This window comes from Thermobia domestica, chromosome 14 (genome assembly GCF_964235325.1).
Source record: "Thermobia domestica chromosome 14, izTheDome1.hap1.1, whole genome shotgun sequence".
Lineage (NCBI taxonomy): Eukaryota > Metazoa > Arthropoda > Insecta > Zygentoma > Lepismatidae > Thermobia > Thermobia domestica.
The window spans coordinates 158987120-159012582 of NC_137467.1; the positions used below are offsets into that span (position 1 = coordinate 158987120).

The 25463-nt window shown below is 35.4% G+C and overlaps 1 protein-coding gene across 1 annotated transcript; it reads left to right on the top strand.

Moving 5' to 3' along the window:
- The first annotated feature begins 23324 nt into the window (after positions 1 to 23324).
- On the top strand, positions 23325 to 25163 carry LOC145670059 (zinc finger MYM-type protein 1-like). The gene has a single exon (XM_081738413.1). It carries the CDS (start codon positions 23325 to 23327, stop codon positions 25161 to 25163), a length of 1839 nt encoding a protein of 612 aa, XP_081594539.1.
- The last annotated feature ends 300 nt before the right edge of the window (positions 25164 to 25463 follow it).

Consider the following 25463-nt stretch of genomic DNA (forward strand, 5'->3'; position numbering starts at 1 on the left):
TCTGTTAAAACTACAGTGTTATGTGTTTAAACACTTACTAGCTGAAATATTCGTTCTTCACCCGGGGACAGTACATTTATGGAAAATATTTAAAGTCCTTTTTCCTTTAGATACGCAACTGCTTAATTTTAGATATTCATATCGTACTCAATTCTGGGTAAAACATTTAATATTTCACCTCCCATACCATACGTATTTCATAAAATTCCTTTCTTAATCATCCTCAGAGCTCCTCCGTGGTTAAGCGGTTAGCGTACGCGCCTTTGGCGTGGGAGACCCGGGTTCGATTCCCGGCGGGTGCTCATGTGGTTCCGATTCCACGTTAATCAGTAGGTCCACGTCTCATATAGCCTCGCTGCTGAACGGGACGTTAAACTCAAAATCATTTCACCTCACCTTAATCATCTTCCTAACAGAAGTAGTTTTTTCATCCAAATTTCACGTTTCTAGATATATATTAGCATGACCTGGACATCTCTGCATGAGTCGGGTGTAGGCCAATTTACCACCAGTCAATATGCCACCAAATCAACATCAAGTGGGCAGATTTGTCACCTGCATAATTTCGGTAAAAATTGTTCATTTCTGATAAGAATGGAGTCAGCGGAGAGAGTGTGAGGTAAAAAGTTGTAAACAAATCAGTGCTGCACAAACATTTGCCATTTTTAGTTTAACACTGTAAAGATTCTAAAGTCCCAAGAGTAAATCTAATAATAATAATGTTCCAACATAACTTGTAAAAAAAAATGAAATGAAATCTTTGAGTTTTACGTCCTAGGGTTATGGCTGTTAGGCTAAAGGAGACGGTGATTGTGAGAAATGAATGAAATGGAGGAATCAAGAAACTAAGACATCGCGTCCACAGCATGACTTGTAGTTCTTCTTTATACTCTTAAAACACGAATGCGCACTTTTCAGTCTTATTAACAAAAAAGCCAGACCCAAAGCGATGTCTTTCCGACTAGAGCTGCAAGCCTGGTTATACTTTTTCAGAAAACATTATTTGATAATGGAAATCGTGCTATATGTCTTTTAGACACCACTTACATCCAACATCAGCAAAAAAATAAATAAATAAATAAAATAAAAGAGAGGGAGAAAGTGGAACCAGTATTAGTGTATATTTAAAATTAGCAATAAACGTCACGGTATTTGTCCGATACAATTGATGAAAACTTAAATATTGCCTCCTACCAGATTCAAATTCGGGACTTTCCGGTTGAATGAGAATAATGCTAACCAAGAGTCACCTCTAATGCGCGAGATTCCTAGTTCAAACTCAGCTCTCACCAAATGTGCTTTACAAAGAGAAAACTGTGTGCAATGGTTTTCTCGGGTTTCTTCCGTTTTTCCTACTTTATTCATTCCAGTATTTCGTTCATTACTATCGACAGTGCCTCCATTAGCCTCTGAACGTAATCGTGGGGCGTTAAATTACATTTAAATAAATAATAGAAGAGGAGTACAATAATAATTGTTTGACCAAATTTCAGTACTTTCAGATAAAATGGACTTAGAAAAACATGTCTCGCAAAAAATTAGCCCGAAAAAAATGGCACAAACTTTTCTGTAAATTTATTCTTATTTAGGACCGATTTTACAAATTTTAAAATAACTTATCCTTGTATTGAATTTGGACCCCTCCCGAAATAAATTATTGCGTACTTGCCTACCTCCAGGTTAATCCTCACATTGGACAATTTCCTAATATACATAGCAAGAAAGGAAAACAAAAAGAAAGAAATGAAAAAGAACAAAATATAATGGTCTCAGCATGACTGCCATTAGCTCATGCTGTTTCAACACCAATTTTCCGGTGTAAAAGTTTAACACAGTTCTTGTGTTACTGATTTGGCAAGATATAGTGTTAAGTGGTTTCAAAATAACACAGAAGCATTGTTAAAGCATTATGTGAATGAACACGGAAAAAATGAGAGTCATGGGGCATCATTTTGTTTCAAATCTTCTGAAAATATAGGTCCGCAGTGCAGCACAAGAAACTGCAATAAGCAATTAGAACTTTATGCTGATTATCGCAAACTAAAATTTGAACTTTGGTTCGCGTTGACGCAAATTCCTACGAAATGTGAAACATTGTGATATTTCTTATTGATATTTGTAAGTATGTATACACCATGGGCGTAATTTCCTAGCGGTTTGCGTCGATGCAACGCAAAATTTGTGTCCCTATTCTAGTGGTCGATTAAATATTGACTTATGTGATCGCAACGCATCTTTGCTATCAATTTATGACACATAACGAGGCCAACTAAATATCGTTCTCGCGAACCTTTGCAGTCACATTGTCTAGCAATTTTTTTCTTCGTTTACGACACGTTTGCTTTTTAATTTTGCGTGTAAATAAAATATTTATAATAGTCAAATCCCAAATGGAAGCTTGTAGTTTGGTAAAATGCTTCTTGTCTGCAAACAAATTCAGTAAATAGATAGCGTTTTTATTCAGAAATTTTGTTCTAAAATTCGTATAATTTAGTTTCAAGATCCTAAAACCTTACGATTGACGTCAGTACACAAATTCCCAAGAAAAATACATTTAACGTTCTCTGTCGGAAATTGTTTGCGAAAATGCGTAGCGATCACGCAAGTCAATTTGTATTCGCTCTCTTAGTTTAATATAATCAGCATAGCAATAATTAATTGCTTTTTCGCTCTCTGGGCGTTGCGTTGTGATACGCAAGTTTTGAGGAGAATGAAAGAGAATGTGGGCAAACGTGTTTTAGGAACACCTCAGCTAATATGGTGAATAAGAACCTTTGAGAATTTCTGCAATATCTTATACAGATGCAGATATAAGCCTAATTCCGGTTTGGGGGTTAAATTTTTTATATGTATGTATTGTTAATACTATGTTACTAAAATGTTAGTTCATGATTCATCAAGGGAATGTGATTCTTTAACTATTACTATATTAGCAGCATACTCCAAGGTGTGATGGAGTTCAAATAACGCAATGAATGTGACAAAATTTAACACCAATATAGTAACATGGAGTCATTGTGTTGAATTAACACCATCATCTTTTACTGTGTAGAAAGGGAAGTTTGGGCATGATATAAATCATTCTCATTTCCCACTTAGGATCGGTATTTTCCTAAACATTGAAATGCGTTGAATTAGTTTTCTTTGGAGCCACGATACGAGAGAAAAAAATTACGGTAATCGTGAAAGAAGTGGAAATCGAAATTTCTACGGATTTACATTTTTATGCACTTTCACGTGAAAAAAACGGCCCTTGAATATCCGTCCGTCTGGTCGGATCCACTGTTGTGTGACTAAATTTATTTGTTCTGAAAAAAAAAAGTAAAGATGCTTCAACAGAAGTAAGCCTCTGGGATAGGTAACTATCCTAGGAGTTTACGAGTTGGCTACCTTGTCTCATGACTGTTCAGTGGAAGGTGCTGCCCTCTACGAGCTTTCGTGGTTGTGCAGCTAACCTGCCCTCTTCAGTTATGAAGACTGGGTAGCTATCGTTACACCTACTTTTCTTTTGTAGGCAAAATTTTTCTTTTACAAGCATGTTATTATATATATTAATATTATTTTTAGCATTTAGTGACAACCTAAAAGTGAAAAGAAAATTAGACAACCTAAAAGTGAAAAGAAAATTATATTCGTTAAATGTGAATTACACCCATGTTGAGTTGTGAGAAAAGTGAATTTAAAAAAGAAAATTGTGTTGTAAACCTGTTTGACGAAACAAAAGCTAAATTGAATTGGACATTTAGATGTTAGCACAAGAAGACATTTGGTATGTATTTGTTATTTTTCTATTTTTGGCATGCAGACTGAAAAGGAATATTTATTTGGAATTTATCTTGTACAACGGGATAACATGCTTCATAGTTAATTTTTTCTTAAATTGCTGTTTCAACAAGTTTTCGGATAGTCAAAATTACTTGACATTTAACCTGAATTTGTTTGAGTTAATAACTTCATTTTTTGAGAAGTTATTTTTACATTTATTTTCGATTTTGGCTTACAAATAAAATTTGTTATATTTATTTAGTTGAAAATCAAATCTTTAATTCTATATTTAACCTGAGAAAACACCACAAAACGTACTATGCGAGCGGTTTAGTATTAATTTACTTAGATACCGCAACAGCACATATCTTCAGTCTCCTAGAGGCCGCACTGTCTAACAAATCAAGACCAAGTTTTAAATTTAAGAATTTTCCTACCTAGAAGATTTCCTAGGTAGAGGTTCGAATTTTCTTACTACCTCAAATTAAAGGTAATTTACGGGAGGATGAAAATACAGGGTAATATCCGAGAAGTAGTAGGAGTGATTTTTTTACCGTTCACTCGGGGCAATGTAGGGGGCTGCAAGGCCAGTTGCTATGGAGAGGAACCTTCGGACCAGGTGTCGACCGGCGGCAGTCGCACTGCGTTCTTGAGTGTGAACTACTGTGTTAGTGACCTCCTGTTGTGACGTCTCGTTGTCAGTTGCAATGGAGCAAAATTTGGAACAGCGGTACGCAATCAAGTTTTGCGTCAAGCTGGGAAAATCAGAGACCGAAAAATAGGATATGCTTACGCAGGGCTACAAGGAGGATACCATGAGCCGCACAATCACCTCGTAAAAAGGAGGCCAGAATGTCGAAATCGAAAGTGCAAACGATGTTGATTGCATTTTCTAACCATCGTGGCATTGTCCATAAGGAGTTTGTACCTCCTGGAAAGTGTAAATGCAAGATTTTACGTGGAAGTGCTCACACCGCTGAGACATCGGATCACACGCATGCGACCAGACCTGGTAGGGAAATTGAAGCTCCACTATGACAACGCGCCGTGCCAAGGCGCGTGGATTGTGAGGGATCTCCTGACCTAATTCGGCGTTTCCACGTTGCCTCACCCCTAGAGCCCTGATATGGAACCACCGGATTTCTTCGTGTTCCTTTGTATCAAGAGGCAGCTCAAGGGGCATCGTTTAGACTCGGTGAAAGCGAACACCGGTGTTTGACGCTGAACGGCATTCCGTAGAACGACTTCCAGAAGGCCTTCGCGAAAACTCAGTCCTGCTAATTCTGGATAGGACCCTGTAATAAATGTCAATTTTCTCAAAAAATGATCTAACAATTTTGTTTATGAAATATTAGGGACATTTTTCTGCCACAGATCAGAGCTAGGTTGTCATTTTATCCAGTGACGGATATTCTTTTCCTACATTCTATTTATATTTAGATTTAGGAAACTTGCTACACCATACGTACTCATATAGAAACGTTTCTGTGATAATTATGCTAATTCACCCAGTTGGCAGTCCTTTCTTACGCTCTACTCGGGTCCAATGTCCCTCTATACTCTGGTGTATGTTGACTTGTTATTTTTGATTATGTTCAATATTGTTATTATTGGTTAACAGTATCGTGCTGGTATCGTAAACTACCTTCTCCAGCAATAAGTTTTTTTTTATTTTTTTAAAAATCTTAGTACCTAGGAAGACATTGTCGCAAATACATTCTCTAAAGTTGCAACATTCCTATTTTCAACTAATATCATAAAACTTTGCTGTGAGTCCCTGTCAATACCTCCAACTACCCATTTTGTAAGACTTATTCGAACTCTGCTGTATTTGCGTTTTCCAAAAAATATTATTCTCAATTTCAACAGAGAGTCTTATACCTCCAGTTTTTTGAACATTTTCCACCAACCACATAGAAAGTAGCTGTTTGAACTCATTCAGCACTTTGGAGACTGTACTTTTGTCCAGTCCTGTCTTACTTATAATTACAGCGCCCAGATAACACAAATTTCACGCAAGAAGTACTTCTAAGTATGTGTGAATTTTTATATGTGTTACTGCGAAGAACATCATGCAGGTTTTCGTTCCGCATCGGTATTGGACAACTACTTACAAGTTAAAAAGAAAGTTTCATTGTCATTGCAATCAAATGCGGATTTCTTTCTTCAAAACAATCCATTTTAAATATTGATGCAGCGATAATGTTTCAAAGCTAGGGATGTTAATGTTTCAGACGTCCCTGTTCAGTTTTAACAAATAAGAATAATTTTTCTATTACTTTGGTGAGTGTTCATCTTTATTGAATTATGTTTGAATAACAGAAAGTGCATGACTATGACTATGCTGTAAATATTCAAAAAAAAGTGTCCCGTACTTTTAGTGTTGAAATTTGAGGTGCCTATTCAAAACAATAAAGAAAGAAATTTATACTGAGCAATTTAAGCGTCTCAAAAAATAAATGAACTCTAAAATTAGGTATTATTTGTATTTAGAAAAAGCCTACGTAAACAATATTTTTCTGCTATTCTAAGGACAAGAAAATAAAAAAATAAGGGTTTTATTCCACATTAGCATTCTCAAGATTTGCTAATTGCAATGCAGCGCAGATAATGCAACAAGGAATTATAATTACTGTGTCGATTATTACTATCTAAAATGGAAATTTTACGTTGCGTTCATGCAAACCACTACTGTATGAGTCTCTAGTCTTTGGTAAAACTTTACACAGGCTTGGTGGGTCCATCATAATACAGTTTGTAAAAAAATAACTGCATCACTTGCTAAAAGTATGGCAGGACATCTAAAGAATAACAGTAGTTGCTTTTAGTAGTGATATGCATTCATAGATTTTCATAAAAACATTTGTAGAATTCAGAATTCTGTATTAATTAACAATTATACTATTACGATTACGAGTGCTAACTCCTCCTTTTTGTTATTATAATTTACAGGTATACTTGACATGTATCAAGAAAAATAAGAACTTTGTCTCCTCGAGATCATGTTAACCCCAATTTGGATAAACTTAGGGAAAGGTTAGTCTCCCGAAGCCCGTCCGTATCTCCACCAATAAATATGTAGAGTGAACCTGGAAGTTTGATATTATATCTTCAATAACTAATAGGGGTGTTTGCACCCAAAAGTTGTGAAGTTCCTTCCTCTTTCCTTGAAAGCTGTTTACATATAAGCTTATTACCGCTAAACTGTGATAATTGCTACAACCCTTAAGATATAAAATACTTAGGGCCTAGGGAAGTTAAAGATAGGATACTACTCAGAAATCTGAGAATGAATAAGATGTTTTATGGAATAGACTTGGCGAACCTTTCAAAAAAAGATGAAGAATTATAACACAGTCCATAAATAGGGTTATATAAAGAAGCTTGCTGTGATGGGACATTACATCAAAAAAGAACATAGAATTATGTTTGATGAGATGGAAGCAGTAAATGCAGAAGCAAAGATCACATATGATAATACAGGAAATATTGGAGATTAAAATAAACACCATTAATAATAATAATAACTATGTGTTCTCAAATAGCTTCCGCACCCTGTATATAATATCTCGTAATTTATACTTACAATGTAAGAAACCTGAAGAAACAGACCGTGGGAAAAAATGATTGAGTGTCAAACTTATAACTTCCTCTTAAACCAGTATTATTTAATCCCGCATACCAGATAATGAAATTGATAGCACTAACAGGGTAATTATTCGAACCGAAATTTAAAGTTTGCATTTTTTAATTTATTATCCTTTACATTCTTCTTTTACTTTTGCGTTCATCACAGAAAACCAGACGCATTATCTTGATGCACTTCAGCTCTTGTCAATACCGAGGTCATGAAAGTATAAAGCTCTTGTTCCTGAACCAAACGGAGATCGTAGATATACCTTCTACTTTCGTATATCTGTTCCGAACTACAACTATTGAATTAAAGAGGATATTAAGGATATTACAAGGTAAACATGGATGTTGAAAAGTCTATTTAACAATTAAGTAATAATATTTTTGTTAGTTCTTATATAGCCCCTATTTAATTTGGTTCAAGTGAAGTTCCTCTGAAATTCTTTAACCAAGAAAATAATTTTGAAATATTGGTTAAAGCAGTGATTACCAATGTTTTTCGACGGACAAAGCACTTTACTGAACCCGGTGACAGAGTGACGCACCCAATCGTTTTATAATAAAAATAAAATTCTAATAATGGAATCTATAAGTTTTTATAAGCTAGTGACACTCTGTAGTACTGAGAATTTCTGCTACACAGAATCTGTACTTCAGAAGAATTGTATCTCAAACTACAGTCCGCGTAGATTTAAAAGAGAGAAAGAAAGATGATGATCGCTTTTCATGCCTTAGTATAAACGTGGTTCAGAAATATTGTATTAATATAAACTTTAGTTACACATTATAAATGCAAAATGTTTGTTAATAGCTGTAACAAATTCTCTGGTTTAATTTGATTCTGTTTCTTCACCCATGATGTTGCCTTTTCAAATTCGAAAATTTCTGTTCCCACACTCCCGATCTAAAGATTTTACTTTGAGTTTTAACCGACTCGTGTGTAATTTTTTTTAATGATATAACGATATCACTTTCATGTTACGCAACATGCTCAAATATAAAGATAAACAAATAGAAAAATCAAGTTCACTTTACAGACTTAGTGTTCTTTGCGGGGTAATATACTTCCAATTGCCCAGGAAAGGGTTGTGAATCTTTTATGTTTGCTTAGACCTACGTTTCTAGTAAACAACAATAACTTTTAAGGATTTTTTTCTGGTAAGTCGTGCACTGCGTGGGAAAAATATTGTTGAAAAGTTAAAAATATAAACCTTGTGATGTTGCTCTTTCCAAAGTTTCGCAATGTGTTGGCAATATGCTTTCTGCGTAATTAAAATGACAGGAAAGACAATAAAATAAATTGAATACCAACTCAAAACTATGTTTTTAAACACTTTTGACATCGCGTAAATGAAGGTGATATTTGCTTTCTTTTTGTAATTTGTATATATATACTCACGGCTATGGATAATAAAAAAAAGATGAATTGTTCCCCACATGATATGTAACATAGTGCACAAATTTTAACTAAACGTAATTTCTGTATTTTTTGGCCAGTTTTCAAGACGAGACCGACGTTTATAGACTGGGCTAAGTTCGTTATGCTGTCCTCACGAATTTAAGTGTATGTCTCAATCCCGGTACCCATCCGGACTAAAAATGTGTGTCTCGATCTCCGTCTCCGCTCGAGTAAGTCTCGATATGTTGAGTCTCATTCTCGACTTCATTTACAATCATCCATCTAGATTTCGGTCTCATTTAGAAATTTTCAGATGAGACAAGACTAGAGAGGGTCTCGGTTACTGTCATGAATGAAAAATTCACGCGTAAAATATGCATTATAGTGCGATTCACATAGATAACATTTAACAATATTGATTCATTTTGCTCTCAGGATGAAAATAATCTAGTAGTACTAATGTTTAGCTTTCGGTTATGGTTAGTTGATTTATTGATTGATTTTAATTTAAAATCATTTTAAGCCACCGACTCTTAACGACAGATGATTTACTGCTTAAAGTGTGATACTAGATTTGGAATTTCATCCAAGATTTCGTATAATCACGGATAATGGAGATTTAAAAGTGTTTCCAGGTTTTATCGTATCCTTTTACCAACATCTTATACAAAAATAAACATTTACTCACTAGGATATGTAAACAAACATCTAGGATTATGTAAACTTCAGAGCTTGAACTCTCATTGAAAAATTTCTGTGTACTACACTATTCTTGCGGTCGAACCAACAAACACGTAATGGAATACAACTTTCGAAAGCTCTACAGTGAAGAATAATGTGAAAGAAATAAGAAGAATGACACATTATATAGATTATAATTCTTATTTTGTGCCTTATTTTATTTTACATAATTTAATTGGAGTTTATGCAGATGGGACCAAGATTTGAACCTGACACTATGGTATGGCAATCACATTCACTTTGTGGGGAAAAAAAGATAGAAACAACGATTTTCCGACTGGAAATATGACAGAGATCGGTGCAAGAATTTGACAATTATGACAAGAACTTGAACAAATATAAAAAAGTGGAGAGTGAAGAAGTTCATATTGAATGGAAGCAGCGATTACTTGATCAATTATAAGCCTTTACAACTGCCCACTGATAGTAGGATCATCTCAAGAATTGAACGTAATGACCTCTCGAACTCAAGTTAGTGGTTAGAATGAAGTCGTGACAGGAGATGGTATATAATATATTGAAGTAACAGGAATAACCTTCTATAAGAATAAACATTGTTCAAACAAAAGGTTCGTTGCATGCCGAGAAAATGTTTAGTTCTTTTGTTTAAGTTCCTTGAAGAACAACACTGTTGCTCAGCAGGAAAATAAGACTGGGAAACGAGAACGAGACGAGATTCCAGAAAAGAAGTACACTTTCAAATTCGAGGCGAGACGAGAAGCTTGAAAATTCTCATTTTCGAGACGAGGCTAAAAATTTCTCGAGGTACGTAGGCAACACTACTTCATCCACAATTTAAGATTCAAACACTGTTCTCATTTCACATGATTTATAACGGAAAGAATTATAATATAATAAAGTGATTGTACACTCCGCATAAAAAAATTGCGACAGCTAACGCCGTGCAGCTAGGCTACGCAATATACACTTTCTTGTCCCATAATCGTGTCTGCTAAAGAGACACCCTCTCTCCTCCTTTCTTGTTTCCCATACTAAAATTAGCGAACAAAATGAACGCAATTCTAATTTGAAACTACACATCTATTAGTATCGATAAAATGAAATAACAAAACCGAGATTCATAGGTTGATTTAGAGAGAAACTGAAATACATACAATGTAAAATTGAAACGAATGGATGTCTATTACACACAGGTTCAGAAATGAGGCAGAGAGATGAGAGAGAGAGAGAGAGAGAGAGAGAGAGAGAGAGAGAGAGAGAGAGAGAGAGACAGAGAGAGAGAGAGAGAAGGCGAGAGAAGAAGAAAAGAAAAGGGAGAAAAGATAAAAATATGGAATTTTTAACTTAATAAGAAAACAACATAACATTATAAAGTTCCGTTACCAGAAATCCAACAGTAATATAGAAATAACGTATGTTTTTATATATTTTTTTCAGGACTACTCGGATATATACAGGATTGTATAAACATTCATTATGACACTTTCATAATGGATAGCATACTCAATTTCCAGTAGAACTGTAGATCTCACAAACAAATCTAACATAATGTCAAAAAGTTTAACACATGCTTTGTTTCCGCGTGGTTCGGTTGTAAAATCATTAGTGTTCATTGGACGTACTGATGCAAACCACATTCTAATAAACCCAGAAGGTAGCGTAGCTCATATATTCCATTCCGGACTACTAATGCAAAGTGAACAATAAAAGAAAAAAAACGAAAAGAAAAAAAAAGGAAGAAACAAGATAAAATTGAATGACTGCTATTTTATTGGTAAATTCTTGTCAGAAATATCAAATATTAGAAGTTCAAATTGTATCACAATGAAAAGTTACAAATGGTCAAATGGAAAATTGGATGTTCCTTATAGATGTAGCAGACCTTGTATGTTTCAAATATCAACATGAATAAATCATATTGAAGTATGGAATGGAAACCAATTTTTGTCGAACTAGTATAAATAAAATTTTGCTTTCAAATAACTAAAGAAATTACCATTTTCTAGTCTTTTCCGAAGATTTATCTGTCCCGAACATCCAGCATCACTTTCATCTCTTGTGGATATAACGTTGTAATTTGCACAGATACAATGAACACGCTAGAGCTCAAAGGATCATAGAGTCAGTCGAATTTCCCGCTAAAGAGTAGGAGCCAAAAAATTGGGATTACAGCAATTAATTAGCCCATAAATAGCCCATAGCAGTTGCGTTTTAATTTTTTCGATCGGAACATTGTAACAATATGAGGGCTCTAGCTTGATATCAAGCTAGACCGCCCATTTTGAATCCGATTTCCCGCTAAACAGTAGGAGCCCAAAAATTGGGATTAAAGCAACTAATTAGCCAATAAATAGCCATAATTCTGGCGTTTGATTTTCCCGATCGGACCATTGTAACCGTAACCGTATAGAGGTTCTAGATTGATGTTGAGCAGGACTCGCCCATTTTGATTCCGATTTCCCGCTAAACAGTAGGAGCCCAAAAACTGAGATTAAAGTAACTAATTAGCCCATAATAGGCCCATAATTCTGGCGTTTGATTTTTTCGATCGGACCATTCAAAATGTAACCGTATGCGGGGTTCTATCTTGATGTCGAGCAAGACTCGCCCATTTTGATTATGATATCCCGCTAAAGTGTAAGAGCCCCAAAATCGGGATAAGAGCAAATAATTAGCCCATAATTTTGGCGTTTGAATTTTTTCGATCGAACCATTGTAACCATATGGGGCGTCCTAGCTTAATATGAAGCTATACTCTCCAATTTTGAATCCGATTTCCCACTAACAGTAATAGCCCAAAAATTGGTATTAGAGCAACTAATTAGCCAATAAATAGCCCATAATTCTGGCGTTTGAATTTTTTCATTCGGACCATTGCAACCATATGGGGGGTTCTAGCTTGATATCAAGCTAGACTCGCCCATTTTGAATCCGTATTCTCACTAAACAGTAGGAGCCCAAAAATCGGGTTTAGAGCAACTAATTAGCCCATAAATAGCCCATAATTCTGGCGTTTGATTTTTTTCGATCGGACAATTGTAACCATAAGGGGGGTTCTAGCTTGATATCAAGCTAGACTCGCCTATTTTGAATCCGATTTCCCGCTAAACAGCAGGAGCCCAAAAATTGGGATTAAAGCAACTAATTAGCTCATAAAAAGCCATAATCTGGCGTTTGAATTTTTTCGATCGGACCATTGTAACCGTAACCGCATAAGGGTTCTAGCTTGATGTCGAGCAGTACTCGTCCATTTTGATTTCGATTTTCCGCTAAACAGTAGGAGTCCAAAAACTGAGATTAGAGCAACTAATTAGCGCATAATTGGCCCATAATTCTAGCCAATAAGTTGTTTCGATCGGACCATTGTAACCATATGGGGGTTTTTAGCTTGATATCAAGGTAGATACGCCCATTTAGAATCTGATTTCCCACTGAACATTAGGAGCCCAAAAATTGGGATTAGAACAACTAATTAGCCCATAAATGGCCTATAATTCTGGCGTTTGAATTTTTTCAATCGGACTATTGTAACCATATGGGAGTTCTAGCTTAATATTAAGCTATACTTACCCATTTTGAATCCAATTTCCCACTAACAGTAATATCCCAAAAAATGGGATTAGAGCAACTAATTAGCCAAAAAATAGCCCATAATTCTGGCGTTAGAATTTTTTCATTCGGACCATTATAACCATATGGGGGGTTCTAGCTTGATGTCGACCAAGACTCGCCTATTTTCATTCTGATCTCCCGCTAAAGAGTAGGAGCCCTAAAATTGGGATTAGAGTAAATAATTAGCCCATAAATAGCCCATAATTCTGGCGTTTGAATTTTTTCGATTGGACCATTGTAACCATATTCTGGTTCTAGGATGATATGAAGGTACACTCGCCCATTTTGATTCCGATTTCCCACTAAACATTAGGAGCCCAAAAGTTGGGATTAAAACAACTAATTACCTCATAAATAGCCTATAATTCTGGCGTTTGAATTTTTTCAATCGGGTGATTGTAACCATATTTGGGTTCTAGCTTAATATCAAGCTGTACTCACCCATTTTGAATCCGATTTCCCACTAACAGTAACAGCCCAAAAAATGGGATTAGAGCAACAAATTAGCGAAAAATAGCCCATAATTCTGGCGTTTGAATTTTTCATTCGGACCATTGTAACGATATGGGGGGTTCTAGCATGATATCAAGCTAGACTCGCCCATTTTGAATCCGATTTCCCACTAAACAGTAGGAGCCCAAAAATTTGGAATAGAGCAATTCAATTTGCCCATAAATAGCCCATAATCCTGGCGGTTGAAATTTTTCAATCGAACCATTGTAACCATATGGGGGTTCTAGATTGATATCAAGCTAGACTCGCCCATTATGAATCCGATTTCCCGCTAAACAGTAGGAGCCCAAACATTGGGATTAGACCAACTAATTAGCCAATAAATAGCCCTTAATTCTGGCGTTTTATTTTTTCGTTCGGACCATTGTAACGATATGGGGGGTTCTAGCATGATATTAAGCTAGACTCGCCCATTTTGAATCCAATTTCCCACTAAACAGTAGGAGCCCAAAAATTTGGAATAGAGCAATAATTTTGCCCATAAATAGCCCATAATCCTGGCGGTTGAAATTTTTCAATCGAACCATTGTAACCATATGGGGGTTCTAGATTGATATCAAGGTAGACTCGCCCATTTTGAATCTGATTTCCTACTAAACATTAATAGCCCAAACATTGGGATTAGATCAACTAATTGGCCAATAAATAGCCCATAATTCTGGCGTTTTCTTTTTTCAATCAGACCATTGTAACGATATGGGGTGTTCTGGCTTGATATCAAGCTAGACTCACCCATTTTGAATCCGATTTCCCACTAAACAGTAGGAGCCCAAAAATTGGGATTAGAGCAACTAATTAGCCCATAAATAGCCGATAATATTGAGATATGTTCCGGTCGTTTTAATCTTGGTGGTTGATCTAACTTGACATCCGTCAAATTCAGCTCGCAACATGGAGGAAGAGCAGACATATAAAAATCAAAAAAATAACTAATATTTTCGAATTCATAGTTTTCCGGGTGGCTGAGATGAACAATGACACTGAAGATGCCGTGCTTCGCAACATGGGAAGGGGAGGGAATATGTAAAACTCATCGAAAATTACCAGTATCAAATGTGCTTTAGTAATAGTAAAACGTGAATGAATAACAGATCATATTATTATTTTTCTCTCAATTTAGCCCAGCAAAGTAGAAAAATGTTAATAGTAATATTATTAATAATAATAATAACTATTATTATTATTATTATTATTATTATTATTATTATTATTATTATTATTATTCATGTACTTTTGAACTTGCAGGGCGAAATTACTGCATAATATGTTTTTATTTCTGTAATTTTTGTCAGTTGTTTCCTTTACTAGTGGGGCAATAATTTCTCTCTAGGTCATCAAATAAATGAATTTCGTTGTGCATTTAGGTGCAAATAACCTTACAGAAAGAAGCTTGATTGTTTCAATGATAAGAGCTAAACTAAGTAATATTTGTTTTCTAGTTTCAGCTGGCATGATAGTGTAGCGGTAACATAATGCAGTTACAATAAATAAACCTGTCGGGCATTTCTTCGAATCCTGTTCACGCCAAAGTTGCATTTTTTACAAAGTGGTAGTGAAGAACCGATTTCTTATATTAGACGTGCAATACTTAAGAATGTGGAAGCAAACAGCTTTATCATGATAGAGACGATTTACGAATGTTGGTTGGCAAAAGGCAAGGAATTTACCATCGAAACACTTAATTGATCTGCAGTAAACACTTTTCGTGTTATCGTTCTCAGAAAGAAATATTACAGCATTTGTTGGTCAGAGTTTGGGTAAAGCAATCGGTGGTGTAGTGGTAAAGTACCAGACTTCCAAACGGAAAATCTGGGTTCGATTCCCCGTCAGGTAGCATAACATTTTCGCATAATATAATGGCTGTGAACAGAGATTAATCTTATGTTGGAGAACTTACAAAGCATCACTGGCGACAATTCGAATAAACAGTGTGTGCGTTCTTCATCGTTCATTGTAGTGATAAGTATGTTTCATATTTATATTCGCCTCTCTCTCTTTCTTGACGTCTTTGCATCTTTCAGTTCTCCCCTTTCTCTCTCACACGTACGCACTTCATGTGCGTGTGCATGTCCCAAAGTTAAAACGGAGGAAGAGACCGATAGACCTGTTCTGGAAAATGTAATTGACTGGCAACTTTAGCGTCGAGTTTTTGTGCTCCGGGAATAACATCTCCAGTCCTGCTCATCTCTGAAAGAAATACTGTTTAAACGCAAGGGAATAAGCAAAATCTCCTTTTTATCATCTGGGTTACCGAGTCGCAGTCGAATTAGCGGGTCACTATGGTTTGAATCCTCGACCAAGTGGTGGTCCATAAGCAAACCAACATTATCCGACTGACACTATGATCCGTTTGGCTCTAGCGTGTTCATTGTATCTGTACAAATTACAACGTTATATCCACAAGATATGAAAGTGATGCTGAATGTTCGGAACAGATAAATCTTCGGAAAAGACAAGAAAATGGCAACCTCTTTAGTTATTTGAAAACAAAATTTATTTATACTAGTTCGACACAAACTGGTTTCCATTCCATAATTCAATGTGATTTACTTATATTGAAATTTGAAACATGCAAGGTCTGCTACATCTATAAAGAACATCCAATTTTCCATTTGAACATTTGTAACTTTTCACTGTGATACGATTTGGATTTCTAATATTTGATATTTCTGATAAAATATTACCAATAAAATAGCACTCATTCAATTTTATCTTGTTTCTTCCTTTCTTTTTCTTTTCGTATTTTTTCTTTTATTGTTCACTTTGCATTAGCAGTCCGGAATGGAATATATGAGCTACGCTACCTTCTGGGTTTATTAGAATGTGGTTTGCATCAGTACGTCCAATGAACACTAATGATTTTACAACCGAACCACGCGGAAACAAAGCATGTGTTAAACTTTTTGACATTATGTTATATTTGTTTGTGAGATCTACAGTTCTACTGGAAATTGAGTATGCTATCCATTATGAAAGTGTCATAATGAATGTTTATACAATCCTGTATATATCCGAGTAGTCCTGAAAAATATATATAAACACATACGTTATTTCTATATTACTGTTGGATTTCTGGTAACGGAACTTTATAATGTTATGTTGTTTTCTTATTAAGTTAAAAATTCCATATTTTTATCTTTTCTCCCTTTTCTTTTCTTCTTCTCTCGCCTTCTCTCTCTCTCTCTCTCTCTCTCTCTCTTTCTCTCTATCTCTCTGCCTCATTTCTGAAGCTGTGTGTAATAGACATCCATTGGTTTCAATTTTACATTGTATGTATTTCAGTTTCTCTCTAAATCAACCTATGAATCTCGGTTTTGTTATTTCATTTTATCGATACTAATAGATGTGTAGTTTCAAATTAGAATTGCGTTCATTTTGTTCGCTAATTTTAGTATGGGAAACAAGAAAGAAGGAGAGAGGGTGTCTCTCTACAAGACACGATTATGGGATAAGATGGTGTATATTGTGTGGCCTAGCTGCACGGCGTTAGCCGTCGCAATGTTTTTGATGGACAAACAAGAACATTTATCAACGTATAAATATACGTTAGGCATTACACAATATTTAACTCTCGGATGATAATAAGCAATAACATTTTACTAGCCTAAGAGAAAAGCTACTAGCCCACATCCCACAATAGAAATCATTTACTTACCATTGAAATAAATAATTCTGATATTATATACTCGACCGTACCAATGAACCACTCGCCCCGGGCAAATGGGCAAGTGGTTTTTCTCTATCCCAGGTAGTAATAAATATGATTTATGCGTTTTTATCAAACACTTTGTGGACTCCTCGTGACGTGGAAGGATAATGGTAACTCCTAGATTGGATTAATAAGAAAATCAAGACACAAAGTTTGTACACTAAAGCACACTACGACAGGACACGAGCGAAATAATCCTGAGAATCGAGACGAAGCTTCAGGGACAGTCTTCGAGAATCGAGACCAAGCGAGAAAACCTTATTTCTTGTCTCGTTTCGACTGTAATATTAACGAACACTTTTGGAAAATTACGACTGAAAAACTAATACTGAGAATGAAAAAGAAATAAGTTTGTAAGGAAGTAGATTCGCTCTTGAGACCATTTCAGATTATAACAGCGACAGTAGCTTTGACATTTTACGTAGTAGTGTTTACATTTCAAATGACAATTACTTAACAAGAAATGGAAACTTGAAAATGAAATGCAACACATCGTTTATTTTTAACCCTTAACTAGTCGCGTGAAAAAAGTTACTTAATTAGTCGCGTGCGGAATTTTGTTCCGCATAATAACTACATAGTAAAACTCGTGTAATATTTGTTTTTTAAAAATTTTTATTTAATTTTAGGTTAAAATATTTGTTTTAATAGTCGTCTTAAGTTATTTTATGCTATTTACTAATTATCCTCCTCTGCAAGTTCAGTCCTCCTGCAAGATACAGAAGGCCCAGCAAGGCCTTTACTTCTGTTATATTAGTATTTTGAGCATCTCTTTCTCTGCTATAAGCGTCCCTATGTGTTTCAATGCACTGGTTTGTAAATTCAACGATTCTCTCCAGCATATACGTACTAAAGAACAAACTCCAAAATTCGCTCGGCGTTTTCGCTTCTTTAGCATGTCCTTTGACTCCTGGTAAATGGGTCAAAATATTCTGACTTTTTCTTCGTATAATTTGCCGCGGAGCATGTGCGTACCATTTAGTGACATTGTCCTTTCCTAGAAGATATGGTCCCCGTGCAGTAGTATTTGAGAGTTATTTCACATGATCTGCTTGTGGCAACACTTCACCTTCATCTGCTGATTCTTCACTGGCAAAGATATGGTCGCTTTCTTCAATGATATCTTCTTCATCACCATCTTCCATATCCGGAACATCTAAATTGTCGTCTTCAGCCAGAACTTCCAGCAACATGTTTCTAATTCTGTCCACATCACGTTCTTGATGATTCATTTTGAAAGAAAAGACTGACTCTGTTCTCTATGTATTTATTTTCAGAGCGCACAATGCACATATAAACCGCTTATAACTTCAGTTGCTTACAAATGAACTGTACCTGAAAATATATTTTTGTAAAATAAATTTTAAAAAATAGTGGTGGTGGCGCTTGCTTGTGATATGTTTCGTAGTCACCGAATCGCTTAATTGTTGTCGCCTAAAAACAATAAACTGAAAGAAAGCGTAGAATTTGTAGGAGAAAAAAAGGGTAACGTATTTAGTCGCGCGCGGAACTTTGCTCCGCAAACTGCATCACTCCAAAATAAATAACAAAATATTCACCAGTGGCTTGGGCAACAATTCAAATATGTATTGTTGTTTAATCATGAAACTTTAAAAGACAGCTAGACAAAAGTTCAAAAGCATACGATGGAAAGTAAGGAAAACAAAAAGAGAAATGTAAAAGTGCGGAACAAAATTCCGCATGCGACTAATTAAGGGTTAATTTTTAGCATTCGATAAAGCAAAAAAATTACTGTTTTTTATATCTAAAAAAAGTTTCTTATGTGTGCACCGAGAATATCTTTTCTTAGAAACAAGAATTTGAAACTCTCGTTAACGAGAAGTGAAGAAAAGTAGATGAGATTGTATAAAGCGAAATGAGAAAATGCAGTAATAATGTAATTATGAATGAGAATTGCCAAATGTCATTTCTAAGAAAATATTGACTCAGTGCAGAGATAAGAAACGGTTTCTCAAGTTTAACAAGTTATTTTTAACATTGTGTACAAAGATTGAACAAGAAGTCATGCAAACATTAATTTCTCGTCAGAGGGCTGTCTCTTAATACCCCGGGGATTCCTTAGCTGAGAAGGGAATATGAGACGAAGCATGGTAAGAGGTAACGTCTCTGCGTTATCTAGTCAATAGCAACGGGGCCGTAAAGTAGAGAAGGAACGGAAAAGACATTATAATACGTTTCAGCAAGACAAAAACTTACTTTGATGAAAACGCAGGTGGCGCCAGTAACGACAACCTGGAACATTATGGAATCTTATCTTCAGAATCAGAAACTCCCAGTTTGCTCTTAGATTTTCTACGTGCTATATTAATTATAAAATTTTCAAAATTTATAAAATATGGAAATTGCAAATACTGTTTATCATTTACTTTATTCAATATTTGAGAGAATTATTCGTAAATTCGAATCTTATAAATTTCAATTAAGTATTTTTCATAATTAAAATGTACTATTGAATTTGCTGGTAAAAACAAGCAGATTTTTTTGCTGAGAATTTACTATTTCTATCACAAGTTTTCGTCCTATTGAAACTATAAGCGCGCGAAGGATAGTATAAACAATTCTAATAATGTTGATAACTGCCACAATGGTGGACTAGAGTTTGCAGGTTTTAAACATTTTGTTTAACCCATATGGTCCCAGCGATCTCATATGAGATCGCTTAATATAATAACCCCTCTTCACTAAAATATGCAAACGTTCGAAGCTGTAATGATTTGTTTGAAAATATATGGTATTATACTTTAAGTTTTTTCAGAAAGTGTAGGACTTTTCCGTGATTAGATACGTATTTTTTAACAAATAAAATTCTACTTTTTCTGAGCTCCGATAGCGTTTTGTTTTAATTAATTTAACTCTAGTACTGTTTGGTGGAGTAACAGACAATGATTTTAAAATGCTCCCTTAGACCAAATCAATACGGAAATCTCACTTTTAACATAAGTAAAACTTTCACCTATTTTCACGTTACAACAATGCTGATCTCATATGAGATCTCTAGGACTTAGCGATGTCTGCCCCAGAAACAGTGATCGTTTTCGCCAAATCAAGAGTTCTTGTAAAGTGTGTTCCGACTGCATTGTATGTTGTGCCCCGTAGTACTTTTCAGTGCATTGTAAATGTATTATTGATGGTCAGGAATATACAGTCTTGCACAATAGTTGAGTTTGGGAAATGTTGCGATTACCGAGTGACGTCAAAATTTTTAGTGATGCAGAAGTTGTTATTTTGCCACCTGATAAAGTACATTTATTTTCATTTTTTTTCAAAAGTATCCAGCTACTAGAAAATCTAAAAGATATGGGATTTCGAGCGTCAGGAACGATAAGCGAGTAACGGATGCGTCAACGTCCAGTGCTCAGTGTGAAAGAGATCAAGATGAACAGGAACTTCTTCAATGGTCGTTTCAACAAAACGTACCAAATCTTGGTTAAAAGGTGGAATGATAACAGTTCTGTAACTTTTGCACAGTTCTTCTTCTAGCAAGATTTTTTGGGAAGAAAAAACAGAAAATTCCAATTAGCAACAAATGTTATAATGAATTATCACAAAAGAATACGAGGTGCTGTTCTTCAATGTTGGTTGTGCGCCAAATATTCAGTACATGCTCGCTGCAAGGAATGGTACTGACCACTAGTTATTACAGCATATGATATGGCGGTTGTCAATGGTTGGCTAGTGGATAGAGGAAGAGGACGATATTTCATGATACTTCATGACTTCCGAAGGTAAATAACACTTGTCTTCTAACACAAAATCGCTCAATTTTGAATTCCACTACTCACGATCTACTGTGATAGGCGACATTCAACTTGATGGGAAGGATCACCTACCTAAAGAATACAATAACGACGTTGTCAGAGAGTAGAATGTGCAGGATAACTAAGAAGCCACTGTGTCAAATGGAATGTAACTTTCTGTGTTGAGTGAAATATATCTTACACAAGTATAAACATGTTATCATGTGCATTTGAAAGAAATCGGCATGGTGAAAAAATAACTTCCATTTTGGTAGTAACCCTTTTCGATTATAATCCTTCGTAATATTAACAACATAACACACAGTATCAGAGCTAATGGGTTTAAACCTTTTCTTGGCAAGGAGACTTGTGTTGCTCAAAAAAAAATACTGGATGCGACTTCCGTGCCATTATAAAATAATAGATAATTGCACATTTTAGTTACATGTTTTATTTAGACAAGGCTGTGATGTAATGTATCCCATAGGATACATTGCCAAAATAGGTAGTCAAAGAACGAAAAATGCTCAAAAAATATGTATCCCGAAGGATACATTGTCAAGAAAAGGGTTAAGTTCATATGTACTTGAAAATAAAACCATATATATACCCATCCCTTTTCTATTTTTGCCTTTAACTATTAGATAGATTATATTTTCTAGTCTTCAAAATACATGTATATTTTAAATCACAAAGTCCCAGTGATCTCATATGAGATCAGTCACGTGACGCAGAATTGTAAACGACAACAGTCTCCCTTTTCTTATCTTCTTTTAGAAAGATCTGAATAATAAAGTAGAAATTGTATCTTTATTTAATAAGATGTAAAGGTTCATTTGGTGAGTTAAGATTTCTTTATTCGCGCATTTTTTTTCTTTTTTTTTAAACAAAATGCATGAGGATCGTAAGACAGGTAAAAGTAATTAAAAATTACATCACACAACATAACCTACAACCTATAATTGTTGCCCCTTCATTACAGGGACCACATGTCCTAGCCTAGAGGAAGTTTGTCACTTTCGGTGGTGAAAGAAAATGATCCTATTGGTACCCATTCCCCTGGGTGCTTGTTCATCACAACACAGGGGGCGTTTTGAGAGGCACATGAAATGCGGGACATGTTAGTGTTCTTGTATTGAGTGAAGTATGGTGTTCTTTGTGTATTAGTTCTGTGCTGCGTTAATCTGTTTTTTGCGCTCTTTTTTTAAAAAAGATCATAATAGAGGTTAAAAAGGACAGAAAACTTAGAAAAAGGAAAACGTTTCCCAGGAAAAGATGGTTAATGTTTATGATTTTATGATGATAGACAGTGGCGTAGATAAGGGGGGATAAGGGGGATATATCCCCCCCCCTTGAACCTTTAACTCAGTCAAAATTGTTATATCTATTCTTAACATTTGTTTGAAAAATTCAATATATATGTTACTCAGTACAAAAATGCGTTCAAATTAATGGAAGGGTTTCATTCTCTAAGAAATACCCCGTACGCACACAACATTGTAGAAAGGAATTGATGGTGAAATTAGTCCTATATCAATTACATAGTCAGCTATTTATAGAAGCAAATTCTTTGCAAGTCGATAGGCATTTGAAATATATATTTCAAATTTCTACTTTTCTGAAATCGAAATTGACTGCGTCAAAGCCTTTTCACTTTTTCCAAATACCGCCGCTAAATTTGATCATGGTAACTTTTGATGCTTTCTTTGTGATTCCTAAATTATCCTTCTCCCCCGGCATAAATTCATCTTATTATAAATGAAACGACATCACTAATCATATTTGGTAATATACTTCATTTCTATCTCAGAGAATTATAACACGCAAATGTTTCTCTGCAAAGTATTTTTCTCAAGAGGAAAAGAATGTTCATTTTTTAACACTTTATGTATAAAAAACGAACAAAAACAGTTGCTCATTTCTGTGGAGACTAATATTTTCCAAAGTTCTGTTAAAACGTCACTTTCTACAACGACAGGAGGGTTGTTTTTTTTATATGTGCGAAGGCAATAAATACTTTCAATGGGTGGTCAGTCGAAAGACGTGGTTGGCTTCGTTCACCAACAATGAGATTGCGCTCGCCTACTCGGAAGGGTGAAAGGAAAGGAAAGCTGTTACTCAATTTTTATTCGAGGTAGACAAGGGTTTTGTTGAAATCGAGGTAAAAACTCGAAAACTTAGTTTGCCGGGCAAGCTGTTGTGCGCGGAGTGTGAAATCTTGCGTTCATGTAAAATGTCGCAAAGCAAATTGACAACTTTTTTTACGCGTAAACGAATAGTTATTGAAGAGGAAGAAGAGAATAGAAGTGATGTGAAAAAAAGGTGTGTAACGAGTGCGAATGCAAATATTATTGAAAATATGCAAAATACTGGTGTTAGCGCTCCTGGTTCACAAGCTGTACAACTTGTAAGCGACATTTCATGTTTCGTGAATAGGAAGTTAAGTGATGAAGAGAAAATTCGGGCGCTTGAGAATGTGTGGGTTCCGTGTAAAGATTACAAGTTTCCTCTTTTGGAGAAATTTAAGGAGAGGAAACTTCGATTTAGACATCAGTGGCTGGAGGAATTTAATTGGTTAGCCTACTCAGAAGTGCATCAAGGAGCATACTGTAAGTACTGTGTGATATTTTCACATTTCGGAGGATGTGGTGGGCAACCTTTGGGGCAACTTGTCAAAATAAAGTTTGATAATTGGAAAAAAGCAAAAGAAACATTCAGGGAACATAGAAACACGAAATATCATATAGATAGTGTGGGGAAGGCAGAAGATTTTTTGAAGGTAATGAAGAATAATTCGGGGAATGTAATTGAAGTCTTCAACAGGGACAGGACTAAGAAAGTAGAAAAAAACCGCAAAGGTCTCGCACCTATTGTTGATGCTATTATTTTGTGTGGAAGGGAAGAAATTGCTTTACGAGGACATCGTGATCATGGCAAATTAGATATAAATGAAACAAGCGATTATACTAAAATGGGGAATTTTCGCGCCATTTTAAAATACCGAGCACAGGGAGACAATGATTTTCGAGAATTTTTAGAGGCACCAGGAGAAAGAAATAAATACACAAGTCCAACAATTCAGAATGAAATTATTGAGTGCTGCAATCAACTCATATTGAAGAAAGTTGTTTCGCGAGTTAATGCTGCCAAATGCTTTTCGTTATTGGCTGATGAAACAACGGATATCACAGATGTAGAGCAGTTGGCTCTTTGTGCAAGATATGTTGAAAATGGATCTGTACGAGAAGATTTTCTCCAATTCGTTAAAGTTGAATCACTTACAGGTAACGACTTAGCGGAAATAATTTTGACAAGCTTAAAAGACTTCGGCATAAATTATGAATATTTGCTCGGACAAGGATATGACGGTGCCGCAAATATGTCCGGTCAATATAAGGGTGTTCAAGCGTTAATAAGGAAAAAATATCCTTTGGCAGTTTATGTACATTGCGCAGCTCATTCTCTAAATTTAGCGGTTACGAAAAGTAGTGAAATTTTACCAATAAAAAACTGTTTAGGAGTAGTGGAGAAAATGTACGAATTTTTCAGTTCACCAAAGAGAAAATCTATTTTAAACAAAATGATAGAGAAGGCAGATATACCACCAAATGCAAAATCATTGAAAAGACTTAGTGTTGTCAGGTGGACAGGAAAATTCGAAGCAGTTCACGATTTCATAGAATTGATTGAATTTGTATTTGAGGCATTGGAGGAGATATCCACGTGGAGTGATTCTACAGGTACGGACGCAAGGCTTGTCGTTAACTCTTTAGACTTCGAATTTCTTCTGTCCTTATACACAGTTGATTTCGTTTTTAGCTATGGCTTGCCGTTATGCAAATTTTTGCAGTCAGAAAACATCGATCCTGCGGAAGCCGTAAATAACGCACAAAACATTGTGGAAGAATTTGATAGAATCAGAGGAGATTCTGAGAAGGTGTTCAAAAGAATATACAATAAGGCGCAGAAAGTAGCTGAAAGTTTGGGTGTAGAGGAGAAAATGAGGAGGGTTTCTATGCTTCAGAGAAACAGATCAAACTATAAAACAAATTCAGTTGAAGATTTTTTTTAGAGTGAATATGTTTATTCCTTTCTTGGATCATTTTTCAAATCAGTTAAAAGAACGATTCTTAAAACACGAGAACATTTTCAGAGCCTTTATGTGCCTATTCAGTAGTGACGACATGGAAATTGAGTGCGAGAAGTTCGAAGATCTGGCTGCATTTTATTCTTCTTTTGTAGATAGAGATTCATATGGAGAACTGAGACTCTGGAAAACTAGATTGGCAAATGTAGGATGTAATCCCCGTACTGCCATTGAAGCACTGGAAAAATGTGACAGCAGGAGCTTTCCTAACATACATAAGCTACT

Excerpts from the sequence above, each read along its gene's own strand:
- LOC145670059 (XM_081738413.1), top strand. The coding sequence starts at position 23,325 with ATGTCGCAAAGCAAATTGACAACTTTTTTTACGCGTAAACGAATAGTT.